A 22,876-nucleotide genomic window follows, 5' to 3' on the forward strand; every position below is an offset into this window, starting at 1 on the left:
CCGGGGTGCAGGTGCGCAGAGGTCCCATCTGGGTCCTAACCCCTTACTTGGAGCTAGAATGGAGCCTTGAGGGGTCACCTGTCTAGGAATCTGGTTGAGGGCAGCCGGGACTCTGGCCTCAGGAGGGAGCCCCTCAGCGCCTCTCTCCCTCAGTCATCTGAGCCCCTGCCTTCCAATGCTTTCTCTCTCAGGGAACCAAGTATTCCCAGAGGTGACCAGGCTCCTCACCAGTCACACTGGGAACACCAGCAACTCAGAAGACATCCTGTCCTCAGCCTGCTACACTGTGAGGAACCTGATGGCGTCCCAGCCACAGATGGCCAAGCAGTACTTCACCAGCAGCATGGTCAACAACGTCATCAACCTGTGCCGTAGCAGGTGGGCGGGGCAGCGGGCGGTCTCCTCCCCAGCCCCCCACACCCCCTCACCATTCATCCCACGCAGGCCGTCCTATGACTCCCTGCAAAGTCTCAGAGGCAAGGCGGAAGCAGTAGCTAGAATAGACAGGAGAGCCAGGGTGGGGTGGGGGCGGGGGCAAGCTTGGGTGCAGAGAAGTTCCAGAAGCCAGGAGCACTGTGGGGCTGAGTCCAGCAGGCAGGCCCTGGGGCTGCACAAAGGGGACAGAGGCAGTGCATTCTCCACTGCGGGTCACCAGAGGACACTGGATCCTTAGAGCATCAGCAGGAGGCATGGAGCAGCAGACTCTACATGGGGCAACTTTATTCTGCTCCAGGGGATTTTCTCCTCCCCCGACAAGGGCTGGGGGACCTTCCCTCTTACAGCCCGCAAGGAAAATCCTAGGATACCTCTAAGTGGGCAGGGCCGTGGGGTCCTGCCCACTGCGCAGAGCGAGCCTGATGGGGCTCCTTTCTCATTCACCTCTGGGGCCTCCCACATCTCTAAGACCTGAAGGGGAGGGAAGGAGGGAGGAGGGGGCTCGTTCTCACGCCTCCCTGAGTCTCAACTCACAAATGAACTTCCTGCCTGCCCAGTGCCTCACCCAAGGCTGCAGAAGCTGCCCGCCTCCTCCTGTCTGACATGTGGTCCAGCAAGGAACTGCAGGGAGTCCTCAGACAGGTAAGGGCCCACACTGTTGACCCCTCCCCAGGAGACCCTCCTGCACTGCCCCTGCACGGAATCAAGTCCGAGTGGGGCAAGGAGAGAGAGGCAGAATGGTCCGCCCCACCCCGTGGGGGAGAGGGAGCTATACTCCAGACAGAGAGAACCAGAGCTAAGAGACCAATGTGTGTGACGATGAACTTGATCACACTCCGAACAAACCCCTAGGCTAGAATTCTGGGAGGATGCCTAGTGCCCGGAGGGCAGAGGGAATCGAGGAAATGTGATGTGCTCTGTGGCTGCAGAGGGGTTTGATTACAAACCCCTTGAATCTCTGTGAGAGTTTGCCCTTAGCACTGGGGAGCCATTGAGGATTTTAGGTAGAGAGTGTCATGATTAAAGCAACATTTGGCAATCTCCCTCATTGCCAGGGGCAGGGCAGAGGGGACCGAAAGATGCTGGGGCAGCTGGATTTGTCCAGTGGTGACCCTCACTCCTCTCTGTTCTCAACGCCTCCCAACCTCATCAAACACAAAGTCCTACCTTGGGTCTTAGTTCACCAAACCTCTCCACACCGGCCTCTCCCACTCCTGTGTCACCATTCTTTAGACAGAGACGTCAACAGTGCTGAGGCCAGAACAAGGACAGGATGCAGAAGAGACAGACTGGCCAGACTGACCATGCTCAAGTGCAAGCCTGGAGAGCCTGTGGTCACATGCGCAGAAAGAGATCGGTTGGGGAGAGGCCAAGTAGGCTTTGCGGGGAGAGGAAGAGCAGTTCCAATTTTAAGAGGTCAAGTCTGAGGGGATTGGACTGGGGTGCGGGGGTGGGACCCAAGGAGAGAGGCCAGGCTCCCACCCAGACAGGAGCACAGGGCAGGTGGAAGCCCCAAGAGCAGGCAGGACCATCATGGGGCACAGGTGTGTGGGTGAGCCTTGGAGAATAAGGGCAGAAGCTTGGAGAAGACCTTCACCTAGGGGACAAAGATAGCGAAAGACCAGGAGCCAGGAGGAGCTGTACCACCTAGCCAGGAGTACAGCCCATGTGGGAGGAGAAAGCCCAGGAGCGGGAGCAGGTGAGTGGCAGTTCCGAGGACCACCGAGGCAGCTGGCAGGACGGAAACCAGGGAGGCCCCTGGATGCGGCGATCTCAAGTCCCAGGCCACAGTAAGAGCACTGTTGGCAAAGCAGGGGGAGCCCTTGGGGCCCCTGCCATGGGCACAGAGGGATGGGGATGGGGAGAGGTGGAGGGGGGCAGAGGGGAGAACCGCTCTCCTCAGTGTGGTCCAGAAAGGGGAGAGAAAAGGCATGGGTAAAAGACCCCTGTTTAATGACAGAGGGGACCCAAGCATCTCTGTCATGAGATGAAGAATGGGCAGAGCAGGAGACAGTGAAGGGGCAGGAGGATGAGGAAGACCACAGAACAGAGAGGCCACAGAGGGTCAGGGATGGCCTGATCATGTAGGAGAGGAGATGGGAAGACACCTGCCCTGGGGCAGAAGGAGGAACTAACCCTTTCTCCAGCAGGGCAGGGAGACAGGAAGGACCAGGTGGTCAAGGTCGACTGGGGAAGTCTGAAGGCCATAGCCAGTGGTGGTCCATGTCCTCTGTTGGACAACCCAGTGCTCTTTCCTGGCAACACCATGGTGTGGGCAGGCTTGGCCATATGACAGCTGCCAGAGAGACTCCATAGAAGGGAGGCAGGTAAAGAGACTGGGTGAGAACTTCCTCAAGCTGTTCCGTAGTGGTCCAGAAAGTTCAGCTCACCCAGAAATAATGACACGACACCCACCCTAAGGCCCCCAGAGAGTCCCCTTGCCAACATGTGTCAGTGGGAACCAGCCTCATCATCCAGTCCCTGTGGCTCCCTCTAGCCATGCTTCACAGCAGCTTGGACATGACAAGGGTCGTGTTTCTGTCCCCAGAGCTCCTGCACTTGCACTGCCCCCTGGGTCCTTGCAACCACAGTGAAGCCAACCGTGGGGCTTGGTTGCACCCCACAGAATGGGAGTTTGCCTTGATGCTGTGGGTCAGGGCAGGAGCAGGGCTGGGACCCAGGAATTCCCACTCTTGGGCTCTTTCCACCAAATCCAGCCAAGCTCAACAGGAACGAGCAAGCCAATCTGTAGGGGAAAAACCAACGTCATATGATTCAGGCCCAGACCAAGTAGGCCTCGGGCTTTGAACCACCTGGTGTCTGGATCTCTCATGTTCCCACAGGCCAGTGAGAGCTGACAGACTCTCAGAGCCCTTCTCAAGGGCGTCTGGGCCCCGTCTGCTATCCCCATGCACTCCAAAGCATTTATTGAGCACCTGCAGTATGCCGGGAGACATAACAGAAACAAGATTCTGTCACTCCCCAGCAGGAGCTCAGGGACTGGTGGGGCTGCAGGTGGGAGAGCAGACAGGTAACCCGAGCCCATGGCACGGCGCCTCCTCGCTACCAGCACCAGACGCCTCTCTGGTGGACATGTCCTCGTTGCCGAGAGCTCGGTCAAGACTTGGGGGAAAAGAAAAAAAAAGAACAGGGACAGTCAGAGGGAGGAAAAACAAACAGCTTTTCTTTTCTTTTTTTAAAAAAATATTTTATTTTTATTTACTTGACAGAGAGAGATCACAAGCAGGCAGAGAGGCAGGCAGAGAGAGGAAGGGAAGCAGGCTCCCTGCTGAGCAAAGAGCCCGATTCGGGGCTCAATCCCAGGACCCTGAGATCATGACCTGAGCTGAAGGCAGAGGCTTTAACCCACTGAGCCACTCAGGCGCCCCACAAACAGCTTTTCTAATCTGACTTTGGTTATCGTTCTGTGTAGAGAGTAATGAATAAGAGCTTAAATCCTTATGCCTTAATTCAGATTTCTGCGGATCTGCCTAGGATATTCAGAAGCGCTGGTGGGAGCCCAGACACCAAGACAGTTCACTGACCCATGGATGTCAATGGCCTTATGTTTGGTTGCACATTTAATCAGGCCAGGTTTAGCCCAGACACACATATCTAATGAATCCAGAGGGCTCTGGCTCAAGGCCAAGGACACTCTGGGAGGGCCTTGTCTGGCTCAAGGTCAAGGACACTCTGGGAAGGCAGTGTCTGGTTCAAGGTCAAGGACACTCTGGGAGGGCAGTATCTGGTTCAAGGTGAAGGACACTCTGGGAGGGCAGTGTCTGGCTCAAGGACAAGGACATTCTGGGAAGGCCTTGTCTGGCTCAAGGTCAAGGACACTCTGGGAAGGCAGTGTCTGGTTCAAGGTCAAGGACACTCTGGGAGGGCAGTGTCTGGTTCAAGGTCAAGGACACTCTGGGAAGGCAGTGTCTGGTTCAAGGTCAAGGACACTCTGGGAAGGCAGTGTCTGGTTCAAGGTCAAGGACACTCTGGGAGGGCAGTGTCTGGTTCAAGGTCAAGGACACTCTGGGAAGGCAGTGTCTGGCCCCGTGGGAAGTCACATACTCTCATCCTAGAGTGTTTCACGCAGTCGCCGTTTCTTTCCCCTGCAGCAAGGCTTGGATAGGAACATGCTGGGAAGCTTAGCCGGACCCAACAGCCTCAGGAACTTCACCTCCCGATTCTAAGAAGGGGCTGCCCCAGCAAGTACAGATCGCAGGTAAGGATCGGCTTCCCCAGGGCAGAGGCACATCGAGGACGCCTGCAGCAGCCTCAGCTGGTCTCAGAGGGAGAGGCCAGGCCTGTGCTCCCCAGGGGCACAGAAGAATCCTTCGATCTGACAGATAGCCTAACTGTGGCCAACACAAGGCCTATGATGACAGCTGTATAGCTACTCGGTCAGGGCGCCGTGGGCTGTCCCATCACAGTACATTAGGGATATATGATGTCCTGATAGCATCAGCAGGCCAGAGGTCTGGGCAGAACTTCTAGGTACGGCTGTGTAGGTTACACACTGCACAACCTAGGTGGTGCCCTACACGTGGATATGGTATGAATGCCCCCCGCCCTGCAGTGATACAATATGTCAGTCTGGGTTTGCACACCTACAGCTCACTTTCTTATCCTTTTCATAATTCACTTTCCAGTCTGCACGTGCCTAATGTGGATAAGCTTATTTCCAGCTGTTGATTCCAGGGACCAAAAACTCAGAACCAGTATCTATGACAAAGGCCTGCAAGCCTTAGCTTCCAGTGGCATCACCTGGTGCTTCCTAAAACACACACTCCTGGCCCCAATCCCAGCAGTTCTGACTCTGGAAAGTACATTACTAAACAATCATCCCAGGAGTTCCTGAGGCAGGTGACATCACCAACATTCCCTAGAGGGTCACCAGAGATGGCCTTGGTGGGGAGCCATCGCAGAGAGTCGGGGGCGAGGACAGGGCCTCCTGACCTGAAGGGAACTTCTCAGCACCCTGGCTCTGTGCCGGCATGCCATCACCTGAGGAGGGTCCTGGTGGGGGAGGTGGCTGTGACTGTGGTCCAGGCGAAAGTAAATACATCAGACACCTTCTCCTGGCAGAAGAGCTTCAACAACATGAGGATGGGAAAAGAGAGAAGAAAAAAGTCAGTAGATTCTCAGCGAGGGAAGTCTGGACCCTCAGCGCTGTGCGGGGCCCAGTGCTGGCCCAACAGGGTGGGCGTGGTGGGAAGGCACAAAGCCGACACACTTCTGGTTATCAAGAGCAACCTACAGATGTGTCAAGGGCGACTGGGAATGCCCTGGCTGGCCTGGGGGCATATCCTGGTGGATGTGGGTGAAAAGGGGGGGGCAACATTGGCTAGACCTACTGGTGTGGGGGTGTCTCCCTGGAAATGCTGACCGGATGACCTCTCCTTTTCCAGAAATGATACAACCCAGTGGAGACGACCTCAGGCCTTGCTGGAAGGGTGATTCTTCGCACCCTGTGCAGTTTTGGAAAAGTTCCACTGCAATTGAAAGCAAACCTCAAAACTGTGGCTGATGGAAATATTTTTAGATTTTTTTTTTCCTTGGGGGAACTGGCAGGCAAGGGGGGTTGGGAAGGGTGGGCGGGGGGACTTTCCTTGACTTAAAGGGGCTTATGTTTCATGTCAATACTTCTTTCGCTGAGAAATGGTATGTATATATATATGTATAATGTAAGTGTGTGTGTGTGTGTGCACGCACGCATGCTTGTGCATGAGTGCCTAAAAGCACGACCACAAACTTCAAGGAGCTAAGTAAGCCGCTTCTGCCGCTGATGAGGTGGTCAAAAGGACTCTCGCTCTCCCACATTTCTTCCACGACTTGTGCTCTTGGTTGAGCTGTCCATAGTTCCCAAAATGTGTCATGCCAGGGCAAGGGGCTCGTACCAGGGTCGGGTCCACGAGAAGCCTCGAGGGAACCATCCCTGGGGCAAGGGGAGGTGGGAGGGGGGCGTAACTGGGGCCGGGGTCCTGCCGGGAGGGTGGTTGGCAGGGTTGTTCAAGTTCAGCTCATGGGAAACTTTAGTTGTCTGATCACGCCTCCCTTCCCGTAGGGCCACAGGACCTGGGGCTGGATGGGGTTGGGGCTCCAGGGGACGGGCAAGGACAGCCACGCTTGCTTTGCTATCTGAAGTCTGCTCTGGGGGCGTAGGAGCCAGAGGGATGGGACTGGCCACGGTCTTGGGCTGCACACCTGTCAGAGGGGGCTCAGCCTACAAAGCCCCAGCCTTCGGGGGCTTGTCATCTGTTTGTTTCGGGAGAAAGAAGGCAAAATGGTGCTCAAAGCCAAAGAGCTATTTGGAGAATGGCTGTTAGGTCTTCATATCCCTGGTGGGGAGGGGGACAGGCTGGGTTGGACAGGCAGCCGTGCCAGGCTCCTGTGGGACAGCTGGCGGCTTGGAAGTTAACCAGGAGCTGACTTCCCTGCTGAGACCCAAGAGAGGGAGTGTTCTGGGTCTCAGGACACTTGGAAGGTGGAAATTTGGATAGACCAGGAAAGGAAGCTGTCACTTCAGGGCACCAACAAGCCCCAGCCCAAGGCTGATCCTACCTTCCCCTGAACCCCAGCCTTCCCATCTCCACTGTCTTGGGGAAAAGCACAGAGGATGTGATAGAAGAAGCTTGTCAGGGGCACCTGCCACCCCAACGCCCCAGACTCTTGTGCATTTCAGAGAAGTAGTAATAGAAGGACCTCCCAACTCCCTAAGGGAAAGCTCGCTGTCAGCAGCCCTCCGTGTACACTATAGGGTAGAGCAGAACATGGGTTCCCAAGGCTTCCTGACGTCTGCCTCCATCTCCCGTACTAACACTGTTGGTGTCAGCTAGGAATTAGCTGCCTGGTCCACAGCCTTCTCTAGAAGAATAAAAGGTGCTTCTCACTCTTCTTTCCTCCTCATCAGCCTCCCAGGCCCCCTGCTCCCCACCAGGCTCTACCCCCCATCCAACCCCGCTTCTTACCCCAGCAGTCAAAACTGAAAAGTACCCTTCTTAGCCCAGCAGTCAAAACTGAAAAGTACCCTTCTGGACGAAGGATGTGCCTGCTAAGGCATGTAACAGACTGCGGCCAGACCTGTGATAACGGGCCGTTTAATCAGTGTCCCCTGCTGCTGTGGGTCCGCGATGCCCTCCCCCCTTTTTGCTCATGATGGAAGGCCTCCTCCTGACTCCATCTCCCTCAGGGGCCACATGGGAGTGTGGTCCCACCAGGCCGTCCTGGGCGTAGGTTCTAGGATGACTCCTCTGGTGACCAGGGCTCAGAGGAAGTCATTTCTTTAAAAAAAAAAAATACATACAGAGCACCAAGATATGCCAGGCAGTGTTGTAAGCCCTCAGCATACATCCATGAACAAACAGACCACAACCCCGTCCTCGTGCAGCTTACATTCTCAGAGAGGAAGGAGGACACATGGGGTACTTGACTGTGGGGATCCCCCTCCCAGTGTGAGTGGATTGTCCATTCAGGGCGTGAGGGAAAGAGCCCACGACCAGTGAGTCTGTGGTGAGTGGCCCCCAGGGAAGTGCCCCTTCCCTTAGCGCTGCCCTCACTTCCTGCCACTCCGCTCCTCGGCTGGAGTGGAGTGGACCAGCTGGGCCCAGCCCTCTGCCTTGGGGAGCAGCGGGCTAAGATGAACAGTTAGGCCAGACCTGATTTTGTATTCTCTCTCGTGCTTTCTCTGGCTGGCCAGCTGGGCCCGACACCTGGGCCTCTGACCCGTGGCTGTCCCTTTGGAAGAGACAGCACTGAGAGAGTCCTGAGGCTGCATTTCCTAAAGTCAGGGAGGAGGGGTTTGCCCAGGGATGGCTTGGTATCTTCTGCCCACACTGGCCTCACGCTAGCAGGGCTGACACCCCAAGCAAGGCATTCTAATTTGGGGCCAATGAGGAAGGGCATAGACCACTCCGTCTCTGCCTGTCCTGGCCCTGACCCCAGGATCTCCTGTGCTTCAGATAGATCTGGTCATTGACCGCCAGCAGCCTCTCCAGGGGGGCGGCCAGACCAGCATCGCAGACCCCATGCTTTCCCTCATGATGCAGTGAAAGGTTTTCTCCAGATATGGAGACAGTGATCGTCTCTCTTGTCCACCCCCAGAGCCTGGCTGAAAGGTGGGATGGCCAGGAGGAGGAAGGCTGGGAGGATGGCATGGGCAGGGGGAGATGGGCAGAGGGAAGCCCGAGGGGTGATGCTGGAGGTATCCTGGAACCCATCTAGAGCCCAGCCTTCCCTTTGCCCCATGTTTGTATAAGGACCTCATGCTGGCCAGGCCCAGTTTCCCTGTGTGATGCACTGTGTATTTGCTTTTGTGGAAATATAGGAAATCAATAAATTGCTGGCATTTCTTTGAACTTCTTCAAGCAGTGGATTATTTGGGGGTGCCGTTGAGGAAAGAAGAGCTGCTGACTCCCTCCCAGGCTCTACTCTCACTGAGCCTGTGCCAGGCTAGGACTGAGCACCACCTGAGGGAGACGGGGACCACCACGAAAAGGTGCCTGCCCCATGTCCGCACAGGGGCTCCATGACATCAGCACCCTCCCTCCAGTGGGAGAGAGTACGCCCATATCACAGAGCTTGGAGAGGGGAAAGGCGCCCCACCCATGAACGCACCAGGCAGAGCAGCTGCAGGGAAAGGAACTTCAAGGGCATTAGAAGAACCCAAGTTTATTGAAAGTGCATCCTACCTGCGTCCCGTATGGGGCGCTTGGAGCATCACAAAAGCAGAGGATGCAGTGGGCCTCGGCCACAAGAGGGCCATACACCATAGACCATACACCATAGACACACATGGGGAACTTTCTAAGACACAGCTGGTAAATTCCAAGTGGTGGTCTGGACATAACCACTGTAGGCCATCACTGAGTGTCAGGGCCCTCTGGGTGGGGAAGGCTGAGAAAGCTGAGGAAAGTGTTAAAGAGGAGCTCTTCCCAGCCCAGGAAGAGCCCAGCTCTTCCTGTGGTTCCTGGCACGGGCTCTCTAGAGATCCATGACCCTGACCTTCTGGGCCATCTCTGGGCTCCATAATGGTCAGGGCAACCAGGGAGGAGAGTCTGCACCTCAGCGCAGGGAGAGGAAGGTGGCCTGTCTATGGCCTAGATTGTTAAAACACTCAGTCTGAGGCCCTGGAAAATGCCTTGAGACCTGAAGACATGTATTGGCTCTGAGGTGTGAGCTCCAATTACAAATTCAAAATCAAGGAATGTCAGATGGTTAAGCTTTCCCTCCAATAGTGCACACACACAAACACACAAATTACATGTGTGCTGCTCTCCGAATCTTTGCAAACTAACACCCCATGCAACCAACACCCAGATCAAGAACGAAATGTTACCAGCACCCGAAGTCCCCACTATCCGGACTTGTAACACCGAAGAGTCATTTTGCCTGTTTGGCATTCTGTATGAATGGAGTCGGTCTGTCGCTTGCCGTGTCCAGCTTCCCTAGCTCGTGGGCATCAGGTTCATCCATTACTATCGTATGTCACCTTCACAGCTGTGAACTTGGGAGTCCTACGCAGGACAACGCTGCAACGCAACATACGGTATAACAGCACCATCATGGTTATATCTAGGATTTCTAAGCATCTAGAAGTAATGTACGGATTAGCCATCTCCCTTCCCCCACCTCCCTTCCCCCAAAGTTCCCACATGTGGCGTGATCACTGGGAAATTAAAACTAACAGCAAAGAAGTTTCACTTGATGTGGGTGTGGGTGCATCTAATGTGTTGGCATTGCAAAGGGCTCCAAAGGTCCTGCATTGGCCATCCCTGGCCAAGAGAGTGACAGACCCCTTGCTGGCCCCTCAGGCGACTAGCCTATGAACAAGGGAGGGCCCTGGGGTCCAGGAGCAGAGGGCAGGACAAAACTGGGGAGCCACTGGGAGCAACTGGAAGCTTAGATGGTGCCAAGGGAAGGGTCCCAGGGTCCTAGAGAAAGACTCTCCCAGACCCCCATGGGCAGGCTGCAGACGGCTCTCTGTCCCTGAGCATTGAAGTTATTTCCTCCTGTCCCTTTGCGGATGGCCTGGCCCACGGCCCAGATCCCCTCGGTAGTCCCAGCTACTCTGGAGACAAAGCAATCTTTGTGCCTCACTTCTCAAAATGCAGGTCATTCTGTTGCCTCAAAGAAAGAATGAAAGAAGTTGTTAAAAAACAATAGTCTTTTTAATTAAGGGGCCAAAAAATCACCCCGTTAACCTTAAGGTATTCATTTTCTGTTTTGAGCTTTGCCTCATTCTAGTGAGACAAGCAGAGCTCTGAGTATTACATTCCAATGTGTAGATTAAGAGAAAAATTGTCTTACCCAGACTCACGTTGTTAAGTGTGCGGCAGAACCACAAGCATCCTCTGTCCCAGCCCAGGCGTGTGCTCTGATCGACTCCCGTGAGCCTTCCCAACTGTTGGGGGCTTAGGACAGGATAAGACCCCGATACAAATACAGGACTGTGCACATTTCAGCCCAGTGGCCCAGAAGCTCACGCCACCTTGAGGCACGCTAAGACTGCTCGTCGTATGAGCGTGGGTTGCTATGCAGACGTTCTGATGAGTAGAAAGTTCTGGTTTGTGGCATATCAGGTACCTGAAACCACGGTGGCGATCATCTAGTCTGGGGCCACCTGGTTTGGTAGGTCAGCATATGGGGCCAATGAACCCCAGCAGGCCTGCCCTACCCTAACTGGTCATCCTTCAGACACCTGTGTCTTCATCAGCAAAGTACAAATGTCACCAAGTAGTACGTCTGCCTTCGCCTCAAAGGCAATGAACCCCACAGACGGCAGATCAGCAGACACGTTCCATGGAAGAAAGGGCTGCCTGCTCCCAATGTTCCAGGCCCATGAGTCAACCATTAAGAAGTTTCATGACCGGAGAATTTAAAAAATTTTCCATATTAATCAAGGCTCAAATCTCTGGGCTGTAATCCTACCCCCTCTACACAAAACCATTAAAATACTGCTCTCGATACCTCACTCAGAAAGGAAGCTTCCACCAGCTCTCCAAGGCTGAATGCAGCCCTGGTGGGTCATTCTGGATCCTCCCAAGCTCACATTCCTGAATTCTAGGGCCCAAAGTTTTCCTGGGGGACAGCTGGGCTGTGGGGCACAGGTGTAGACCTAGAGAGGAGTAACCTCATATTAATTATGTCATTACGTTTCGTCTTCATAGCGATGCCACAAAGCAGGTTTGACCATCCCCATTTCACAGATAATGAAACTCGGGTTCAGGGAGGCCTAGTTATTTGTTCAGGGTCACACAGCTAGTACATGATGGACTCAGAATTCGAACCAAGTCTGAGGCCGTCACCGCTCTTCTCCCCCGTTCACTATAACCGCATTTATTTATTATTTTTTAAAGATTTCTATTTATTTATTTGACAGATAGATCACAAGTAGGCAGAGAGGCAGGCAGAGAGAGAGAGGAGGAAGCAGGCTCCCCACTGAGCAGAGAGCCCAATGCGGGGCTCGATCCCAGGACCCTGGGATCCCTCTCAGGACAGTCCTTTGACCGTAGTTCCTGCTCTGAGCCTCCATAACCTGGGTCAGAGGCTAGAGCAAGCACCTACCTGTGCCCTGGACACACACTGCTCACTTTTTCTTTTTTCAATTCAAGAAACTCCTGGGTAAAAAAAATTCTTGTCCTCCAAAAAGACTCTTGAGACAAAACTACGAGTCAAACCCTACCCCCCGCCCCCTGCGACCTCACTGGCTCCTCCAAGCTGATAAAAAGCCATTTCGCAGACAAGTGGCCAGTTCTGACTCTGAGAGAAGCCCTTCTTGTCCAAAGCCATCTGTTTTTCCTTTGCCAGCCCAGAGCTGGCCCTCCCGGGACCCCGGGCCTGCCTGAGTTTGGGGCCCCCTTGGGGCAGAGCCTTTACTCTGGATCTCAACAAACCAGAGCTCCTGGATGGCTGGACAGTCTGGCAGAGGGGGAGCTGTAGCCCCCCTGAGCCAGGGGCTGGAAGGCAGGCTGGCAGGGAGCGGGACTCAGGGGACACCCCGGCGTCACCATCCAGCAGCTGGGACCCACCCTTTGGACTGGCCCTTATCAGAGTCTCAGACTGTCAGAGTTGGGGGGGACCTCAGGATTCCCCTTGTCGGGTGATTTTCACATAGTTTTCAGCCACAGAACCCTTTCAGTGAGTTACATCCTACATGGAAGCCTGAAGCCCCCAACAGCTAAGACCTAAGCAGCCTTTTTGAAGGAGCTCCAACTGCCCACCCCTGTCTTCCTGGGAATCTTCAGAACCCCAGGCTCCAAGGAGCTGTTGGAAAATCTCTGCTCTAGTCCAGCTCCTGGTTTTGCAGGTGAGGAAACGGAGATCCAGGTGGGGTCACACAGAAGCTCTGGTAGCAGAACCAGGTCTAGAGCTCGGGCCTCAAATAGCAGGCCAGATCCTTTCTCCTACACTGCCCTCGCCTCCCCCACTGGACCACATGTACCTTCTGGTGCTCACCCCGACCCCCCAGTGCTCTGCTGGAACATAGCATGACACCCACTCTGGGTAACTGTAGCAGCCCATCGTCTCCTCCTGCACTAGACTGTGAGCTCCTCGAGCGCGGTGATCCCCAGCACAGAGAAGAGGCTAGACAGTGCGCGCATACACACACACACACACACACACACACACAGCCGCATGCTGATTGGAGCATCTGTGACAGCACCTGGCACCACGTGGGCACAGAGCAGAGTCTTTGGTGTTTTTGCCACTATATGATTAAGGAGGACCTTTCTTTTAGTCCCAGCATTGGTGACCAGAACACAGCAGGGGACAAATTGATGCCAGGTGTCCCATATCTTAAAGAGAATGTAGAATAACTGAACCAGACACCAGACATTTTGAGGAAAGATGTGAGAGCTTTTAAACCATATGGGCGCCTGGGTGGCTCAGTGGTTAAGCCGCTGCCTTCGGCTCAGGTCATGATCTCAGGGTCCTGGGATCGAGTCCCGCATCGGGCTCTCTGCTCGGCAGGGAGCCTGCTTCCCTCTCTCTCTCTCTCTGCCTGCCTCTCCGTCTACTTGTGATTTCTCTCTGTCAAATAAATAAATAAATAAAATCTTAAAAAAAAAAAATAAAAAAAGAAACCATAAGACAAGGGGCACTTCGGTGGCTCTGCTGATTAGACATCTGCCTTCGGCTCAGGTTATGGTCCCAGAGTCCTGGTGTCTTTTTTCTCTCATCACTTCAAAGATGCTGTTCCAGGGCACCTGGGTGGCTCAGTTTATTAAGTGGCTGCCTTCGGCTCAGGGCATGATCCCAGGGTCCTGGGATAGAGCCCCACATCAGGCTCCCTGCTCAACAGAGAGCCTGCTTCTCCTTCTCCCTCTGCCTGCCGCTCTGCCTACTGTGCTTTCTCTCTGTGTATCAAATAAATAAATAAATAAAATCTTTCAAAAATGAAAAATAAATAAAGATGCTGTTCCACTATCTTCTGGCCTCCATTATATCTGCTGAGACTCCAGCAGTCACACATATTACTGTTCCTTGTATATATCATATCATTTTCCTTGGTCTTGCTTTCCAGAATTTCTCTTATCTTTGTGGCTTTGGGTGATTTGACTATAATGTGCCTAACGATGATTTTCTTTGCATATATCTTGCTTGGGGTGTGCTAAGCCTAATCTTTCACCTTGTTTAGGGAAATTGGGGCCATTATTTCTTCAGTTATTTTTATGTTTCTGTTTTCTCTGTCCTATCAGACAGAGAGGACAATTACCTGTATATTAGTAGGCCTTTATATATTTTCCCACAGATCATTGTCTGTTTATTTCTATTCTCTGTTCTTCAGATTAGTTCATTTTTAGTGACCTATCTTCAAGTCCACTGACAATGTTTTCCATCATTGTAAATGTGCTGTTGAGTTCATCCAGTGAGTTTTTATTTTACATACTATATTTCCCAATCTTAGAATTTCTATTGGGTGCTATTTAATACTCTATATTTTTCTTTGATAATATTTTCCACTAATTTCTATTTATTTATTATTTACAAGTATTTTTTCCTTTATATCTTTGAGCAAAGTTATAATCTTTACTTTAAAATCTTTGATTTTAAAGATTTTTTATTTTAAAGATATTTTAAAAGATTAAAAAATTAATTCCACAATAAAAAGATAATGCAGTATCAGAGCAGGGTAACAAATAAAAAAAAACAAAATAAAATAAAATCTCTGTCTGCTGGGGTACCTGGGTGTCTCAGTCGGTTGAGCATCCAACTTTGATTTTGGCTCAGGTTGTGATCTTAGGATCATGAGACTGGGCTCCATATCAGGCTCCACATTCAGTGAGGAGTCTGCTTGGCATTATTTCTCTCTCTCTCCCTCCACTCCCTCCCCCCAAAATAAAAAAACAAATAAATCTTTTTTAAAAATTAAAAAATTAGGGGCGCCTGGGTGGCTCAGTGGGTTAAGCCTCTGCCTTCGGCTTGGGTCATGATCTCAGGGTCCTGGGATGGAGCCCCACATCGGGCTCTGTGCTTGGCAGGGAACCTGCATCCCTACCCCCTCTCTACCTGCCTCTCTGCCTACTTGTGATCTTTCTCTCTGTCAAATAAATAAATAAATAAATAAATAAATTCTTTAAAAAAATTAAAAAATTAAATCTTTATCCACATTCATGATCAGTCTCCATTTTTGCCTTTTCTTTCAAGTACAGGTTACAGTTTCTTACTTCTTATTCTGTTAGTAAATTTGGGTTGCATCCTGGATTTTATGAATGATAAATTGTATACCTTCTGGATTGTGTTATATTCCCTTGAAGAGTATTAATTTTTTTTTTTTAAACAGGAAATTAACTGGTTGGACTCAAATTCCCTTTGTGGTGAGCAGCAGCTAAAATCTCTGTTCAATTCATTTAGTTTTGTTGGGCTGTTTGGATTCTTTTCCACACATACATAATTCAAAGGTCACCTAGAGGTTTGGGCAGAGTTTACATTCAGAATTTGTGGAACTCTCTCTGTGACTCTCCTTTCAATTTTTCCCTCCTCTGCTTTCCAACTCCATCAAATTTTTGCCTCTAATTCTTCTATCCAGTAAGACTATGAGCTTCTACTCAAGCTTCTGACAGCCTGAATGGAGCCAACTACAGCCGGCCATTGGGAGGAAAACTATAAAAAGAGAAAACTGCCTCAATGCATTGTTATTCTTCTTAGTGTTAACTCCCCTGCATTTTCTGACTGCTTTTTGGCCATGCTTTAATACCCTCATGTAGTTGTTACTTATCATATTTTGGGCAGTTTTAAGCCATTACCTGCAAGAAAGATGATTTGATAGGCTCTACTCCACCATCACTGCAAATGGAACCTTCTGACCATCAAATTTAGTGACATGAAAGCCATTGGTGCCTCGATAGGAGCAATTTTGGTTACATGGTAAGAGCAGAAACTTGACTAGAGTGGATTCTTGAGAAAATGGGGAAAATGAAATTATGGAGAGTAAATATTTACAGTTTCATGAATGGTTTTGTTGTAGAGGGAGAGAGAAACCAAGTCATTTCCGGAGGTGGATGTGGTGTCAAGAGAGGCCATTTTGTAAGATAAAAGCATGTCTTCTGTGTTGATAACAATAATCCAGCAGAGAAGGAAAAGTTGATGATACAGAAAAAGAGGGAAGAATTGCTGGCACGATGTTCTTGAACAGATGAGAGAAGATAGGACCTGTATAATGGCCTTGGATAGATTATGGACAGTTTGTCTACACACGCAGTGGCAGGTGGATGGGTAGATGTGGGGGAGCAGGCCAGTTGGAGTTCCCTTTGTTTCATTTCCATGTTCTCAGCAAGATAGGAAGCCCAATTATTATCTGAGAGTGAGGATAGAGGGGGGTGTATTAGATACTTGGGAGACGGGGAGGAGGCATGAAAGAGTTTTCTAGGAAAGTAGAAGAACTAAGGAACTAACAAAATATAGTAGGAATGCTGAGTAGTGCTAAGAACCCTCTTGAGGTCAATGTCATGAATTTTAAAAGAGTCAGCATAGGCCTGGATTTTCTACACCCACATTTTGCTACCACACAGCTGCTAGTGTAGAATAGGTGAAGAGTATTTAACCAGAGATTTTTCCAAGAAAGTACAATGAGGCAAAAGAGGAGTAAGGGAGTTAAGGCTGCATATAAAGGAGTGACTAGAGATGTCCTGAGAACTTTAACCTGAGCAAGTAAGGAGAAAACATGAGGGCTTTGAGAGTTGATTAAAGTTAAGGCAGTAGAATGAATGGATTATGGGGTCTGAAGAATTATGGGAGTCAGAGGACTTGAGGAGTGAGCTGAAAAGTAGGAAGTCATAGAGCATATTGCTTGAAGTGGAAAAGATGCAAAGTGTCATCATTGGTAACAATTAGACGAGCTGACCGTGAGAGTGCGTAGCTAAGACAGTACAGAGGAAGAATCACCGGTGGACAGGAGATCAAGGAACCAAGAGGCCAGGATATTGGAAAGATCATACTCCCGGACATTGAAATCACCAAGAATTTAAACAGAACTCATATTGAGAAAGTGATGGTGGACTGGAACTAAAGTCTTCGGGGGAATGAGGGGAATGGCCTGGGGGTCTCTAGGTGACTGCGCCAGTGGGTAGTAGCTGCACAGGTTGATAGTGTTTAACGAAACTGAAGTCAAGGTCCAAGGCAGCCCCAGACTTTCTTCTCTCCTGGATTCTACCTATAGTAATGTCTAGTCAATGCACAAGTATCTTCTGGTGATAAAGATGAGCTCTTCCCCAAATTCTCTAAGAGAACAACTTAGAGCCACTAAGAACAAACCACTGTTTGAGATTACAGTGAGAAGGGATCCATACTTCACTGCTGGTGGTTCTGAGCCCTGTGGGTCCAAGTGCCCAGCTGGTGGGCACGCTAACTCCCAGCAAGGCCACGGGCAGGGGCCAGTGCAGGGAGCCCAGCAAACACACTTCATTGTCAGTCTACCTGTTTATCTTGAGAAGAGAGCTGTGGAGTTTGGCAGAGGGGAGTGGAGTGCACCAGGCGAGAGAGAGGGAGGCAGAGGAGAAGGTCTGGGGCTTTGCTAGAAAGCCAGGACATTGCATCTGCTTCTGCTGCACATTCAGAGAAAATGAGGCACCAAGAGGGGAGAGCCCAGAGAGCAAACCTCAGACCTTTCATGGCTGCCCTGAGAGCTTCTTCCCAGCTTGCCGGCACCTCCCTAGGCCTTCCTTTCTCTACTCAGAGCTCCACCAAGCTTAAAACCAGCCTGAACCACACATATTTTGGGGTGTTTGCTTTTGAGAAACAAAAGACAAAGGCTAATGAAATCACCACCTACCCACTCATCCGAGTAAGAAACGCTAGCCTCATCTTTAATACTTCCTTTCCCATCTGGGCACCAAGCCTGTGACGGCGCTGAGATGTCACCTCCTCTCCATACCCACCACTGCTGTCCTAAACTGGGCCCCTCGCAAGCCTGGTCTTGACCATTTCAAGACACCCGCTCCTCCAATCGGTCCCTCCAATTCTTGCTCCCCTCAGCAACCTCCTGGCCACCAGAGCGCGCCGCCATGAGCCCAATCACTAAAAGCAATGCTGAAGAAATCCTTCCTCTGTGTAAAAACATCTGCCCGCTCCCAATTTTCTGCAACTAGAATTCTTAGCCTGTCACCCCAGGCTTTCCCTGGCTGGTCCCCATCCACCCTGTCTGTCTCCGGCTCCCTCCCATCCACTTACTCTCTCCACTCCGCCCATGCAAGGCATCTCCCCGAACACGACATGCCTGTTTAATCCCACTGTCCTTGTGTGTGTCTCCTGCCCAGTGTGCCCTCCGCCTAGCTCTGCCCGTCAAAATCCAGTTTATCCTTTGAGGCCCAACTCACATGTCCTTCTCTCTGCGGGGCCTGCGTGTTTGCACCTGCGCGGACTTGCACACGGTTCTATTTTTGCCCTCTGTGGAACGCGGAGTTCCTTTGTGGGCAGCAACAGTGACTTACTCATTTTTATGTCCTTACTCCACACCTAGCCCAGTGTCCAGCAGGGAGCATGGGCTCTGGCCTGCATAGACGCGGAATCAAAGAGGATTCTGGGTTCATCTCGCGTTGCACGGGTCTTAAAAGCTTCCCAGGCCTTCCTCCCCTCTATCTGATTTCAAAGGATTTCAAAGGTCCACACTGATAGCCTCCAAGTTGGCCAAGCGCCCTCTGAGCCTCTCCAGAGAAAGTCCCCTCAAAGCTGTCCTGGCTGTTAGAGGTGTCCCTCCCATGGCTTGCCCTCGCTGGTCCTTGGCTTCCCTCCCTGGGGCCTCCAGGCAGTTCTCTCAATATCTGAGCACTGCCATCCTGTGCCTCTGCGTGGTCTCATACCCATCCTACGCCTTCTTCAGGCTCTTCAGACTTTGCTTATCAGGCACGGGTTAGCTTCCCTTCACTGTCTGGGTCGCCCTCCTGGATACATCTCCCATTATCATCATCCCTGTTAAGAACTGGGGCTATGAATGGGGTCTAGGACACCGGATGTGGCCTGTGTGGTACCAGGACCGGTGGAATGGGACCTCTCTAATATGAGGCTCACATGTCTAGTCTACCTAGTCATCCAGTCCTGAAATCCCAGGGTTCCTGGCCTCTCTGAGCTCTAGTCCCTTGGAAACTCCCGCAGAGGTCTTTCTTGACTGCAGGGGGCCCAGACCTGTGGTGGATCCTATTCTGAGTTTCCTCAGGGAGCTGGGACTCGTAAGAAGCCAGGAAACTGGGCATGTGTTTGCTGATATTTGGAAATGGGATTCTCCAGTGTGGACGGATCCAGCTTTGGAATAAATTTATTCTCAGGTAATTTAGTTCCAGCTGGGGAAGTGATCAGAAGCCACAAAACATGGTGTCTCAGTATAATCACCAGGAAATCCCAGCTCTGCCACAGAGTCACTGGATGGCCTTGGGAAAGCCTCCTCACCCATTTCCTCTCCACTAAAATGGGGTGTCTAGGGTCCTGTGCACTTCTGCCTCTCTGGGCTTATACCTGATGATTCTCAAAGCATCAGGGTTCTCCAAGACTCCTTTCCCCAGGCTCCCCGATTCCCCCAAGGTCTCCACGAACTCCAGACTGTGGTCCCAGCCTTCCCCAGCTCCACGGCAGGGGCCACGGAACCCACACTCTGGCATTGCTGTACAGATCCCCACACTGGCCCCACCTCGGCCTCCTCAGCCACACTGTGCCGGTTGCAAGAGGCGGGAGGCCGAAGAAGCTGGTGAGTCAGGCTGTCAGAACTGGCCCTGCCAGTTCCACGTTCCATCTAACCACGGTGTCAGCAGAAGCCCAGGCCAGGTTTGGGCTAGAAACCTCTTCCAGCCGCTGCCACACATTCTCCAGGTGGGCAAGGCATAGAGCTTTCCTGCAGAAGCCCAGGTCAGCTGCTGGATTTGCGAAAGCTCTTCCCTCCCTCCCTCTCCCTCAGGAGGGAGTCACACCTTCTTTTATAATGGCCATCGGGCCCATGGGAACAGCATTTTCCCTGCTGGTGGGGACAGCACGCCAGCTCCAGACGAGGCTGGTAGACTTGGGGGACACCAGCAGTTGCGATCCGGAACAAAAGCTGGTGAGAACAACGGGCCCCATGGACTCTGGGCTAAGTGACACTGCCTACACCCACTGGGGCCGGCCGGACCCCCCAACAAGACCCTCCCCTTAGCCACCAGACTCAGTTTCTCACCACATAAAATGGAGGCAAGGGACCCCTTAGCACCAGAGAGCCTCACATCAAGATTTCAGTGTTTGTGTATCTGTGCGTGTGCGTGTGTGTGTGCAAGTGTGCGTGTAGAAGGGAATTAGGCTAGCATTTCCCAAAGGTATTACCACGGGACATTTATAGATGTCAAGTGACAGAATAAGTCTACATTTTAGACACTCTGGGATAAATGAAGTTAAACAGTTTTGTTTTACTCCTATTTCCCAGAAACTTTAAGGTGCTGATGTGCGTCCCAGCAGAGAGAGGACAGGAGAAAGAGAGAGGAAGTGGGGGTGACCGGAAGTCCTTCCTGAACTTGTTTCATGGAGGAACACTTCTTGGCAGAATAGTTGTGTTCCAGAGAACCAGTCTGGGGCACACTCAGACTGGCTAGGCTTACTTTCCAAGGGAGATTCTGGAATCCCAGGCAGAGATCCTTCTCGAACAGTAAATGGCCAACCGATGAGACCTTTCTTGCAGCTGACCAAGGGTCGGGGTAATTCTGGTGTGCCCGGCCTTCAGCCAGCTGGGGGGTGAGGGGGGTGTGCTGGTGGGAAGGCCATTCAAAAATCAGATGCAGGGATGGTAGAGCAGAGCAGGGACCATATCGTCATTTACGGGATGAAATTCTCTCTTCTGTCTCCAGCTGGCCTGATACCAGCTGACCCAGAGTCCCAGAGTCTCCATCTTCTCAGGGATTAGAAGAGCAAGAGTCACCTAGCTCCATGACTCTGAAACTGTATTGCACCTGCGGATCCCTGGGGGCCATGTTACAATGCAGATTCTGAGATGAGGCGTTTCTGGGAGCCCCTAGGTGGACATTGTTGCTACCAGGCGTCCATCCACGGACCACCTGTTGAGTAGATAGGTCCCAGCCAGAGTAGGAAGTCTTTCTGGAAGAGAAGGCCTACAGTAAGAAGGGAGACTTGAGGGAAGAGTTACCAGAGAGCTGGGCTGGGGCTGCAGAATCCTGAGAGAATGGGGAGAGACGGAAGTTGAGACAGGATGGTGGGAAAAAGGAAGCCAAGGTCTGGGGCTCAGATTTTAAAGCTAGGTATGGGCCAAGAGGCACAGACGAGGGCTGGAGGATGGACAGCAAGGTTGAGCAGCTAGCAACTTCCACCCAATCCCACCCCTGTGGCCACACAAGTGAGGATGACAATAATTCTGGGGCAGGGCCTAGGGACCTGAGTGATAATCCCTCAGAAGTCAGCATCTTCCCCGGGCTTCCCGTCCCTGGTGGCTGCGGGCGAGGCGAGATGGGCTGACTCACCAGCCAGGCCCATCTTCCCATGACCAGCGGGGCCCAGGCTCGGCTCAGGGAAGAAGAGGGCGGGAAGGAGGGGCTGGCCAAGGCCTGCCCAAAGTCTCCTAAACTGGGGGACCTACACTGGGGGAATCTGAGAGGAGGGAGAAGGGGGAGTAGACACTGCAGGGAGGGAAAAGGACAAAGGAGACACACTGGGGGGAGAGAAGTCTTTCGATCTCCACGACATCCCAATGGTAACAGCAAACACCCATAGGCTTGTGCCACATGCTAGGCACCGTTCTGAGCAACTTATATTTATAGAAGCTCGTTTCATCCTCCAAAACCCAACGAGGCAGTTGCTCATATCATCCCCACCTTACAGATTAAACGAAACGGACGGAGACTGGTCATGCAGTGACTACACCGTAGAATGGGGAATGACTCCAGGGAGTTTGGTGCCCTTAAGCACTCTCTAGAAGACAACAGATTCTGGGGTACATAAGACTTCTCTTCCACCCTCCGCCCCACCGTCTGCTCAACTGGGAGGCAGAATGGCTTGTTGGTGGCCGGACACCAGTACCAATCCATCAGGTGTGGCAAGGCAGCCTGATTTCTTGGGGAAAAACTCCTTTCCAACTGGTGTTTCCCCAGCATCCACCCCCAACCCCGGTCATTCATTCAGGGCATTGAAGCCCTGGCCTCTTCATCTCCACGAGCTTAAAATTCTGCAAATGTTCAGAATGTCCATTTCTTCAGTGTCAAATATCCATGTCAAAGAGACCCTGCCCCAGAGCCCCCAAATCTCTCTATTCACCTTTCCAAGCAGAAAGATTATCTCTGGGCTTTTTAGACAACCGTGTATATGTGACCTGTCCAGTGTCAGGTGTTGATTCCTTGGGGATACATGACAATTCCTTCCTTCATTCAGTAGCTACAGAGCGCCCCGGGTTCCAGGCACCTTCCCGGTGCTGGGGATTCAGCAGTGAACAAAAAACTCTGGGTCTTCCGGAGCTCATAGTAGACCAAAAACAAGATGGGGGGGGTAGGGACCAGAGGTAGGGAATGGAAGGGAGCGTACAATAATCTTTGCCTTATGGCCAGGGGTGGACAGCACCTACAGGGGAGGCTGAATAAAGACCTGGTCGGAGGAGGCTTGATTACGAACTCTCATTGTTCTCTCCATAACTGCTACCACCTGGGCTCTGGTGGGTTCCAGTAAAGGTTCCAAAACTCAACAGCCACTTTTGATTCTTTCAACAGCCCCACTGTAGTTACTAAGGCTTCAACCTTATTGGCTTCAAATCCCAACTTCCCATTTGATTCACAGCTTCCCATCCCCCACTGGCCTGCAGGGACTAGACTTGGGGGAGCGGGGCTGGGCTGAGCACTCTCACATGCCCCTTGACCACAAAGATCCCTCTCAGGCTGGGAAGGCGCCAGGGAAAGTGAAGGCACCTGCTCTTCCTTGGTTCCTTCCCATGGGTGTCCCACTGTCGCCCGTGGAGGCTCCCGCTCTTCTGTCTTGCGGTCTGTTAACTCAGAGG

At 52.0% G+C, this 22,876-nt stretch overlaps 1 protein-coding gene across 1 annotated transcript in view; it reads left to right on the top strand.

Annotated features, from left to right (window-relative positions):
- Positions 1–6,120, top strand: part of PKP1 (plakophilin 1) — a 47,423-nt gene extending 41,303 nt beyond the window's left edge. Inside the window, exons 11-14 of the mRNA XM_082702565.1 lie at positions 192–378; positions 993–1,077; positions 4,548–4,654; positions 5,841–6,120. Of these exons, the coding sequence (XP_082558691.1) occupies positions 192–378; positions 993–1,077; positions 4,548–4,622 (347 nt within the window). The 3' untranslated portion in view covers positions 4,623–4,654; positions 5,841–6,120. The remainder of the gene's footprint in view (positions 1–191; positions 379–992; positions 1,078–4,547; positions 4,655–5,840) is intronic.
- Positions 6,121–22,876: the final 16,756 nt, after the last annotated feature.

This window comes from Mustela nivalis, assembly GCF_964662115.1.
Source record: "Mustela nivalis genome assembly, chromosome: 16".
Classification (NCBI taxonomy): domain Eukaryota; kingdom Metazoa; phylum Chordata; class Mammalia; order Carnivora; family Mustelidae; genus Mustela; species Mustela nivalis.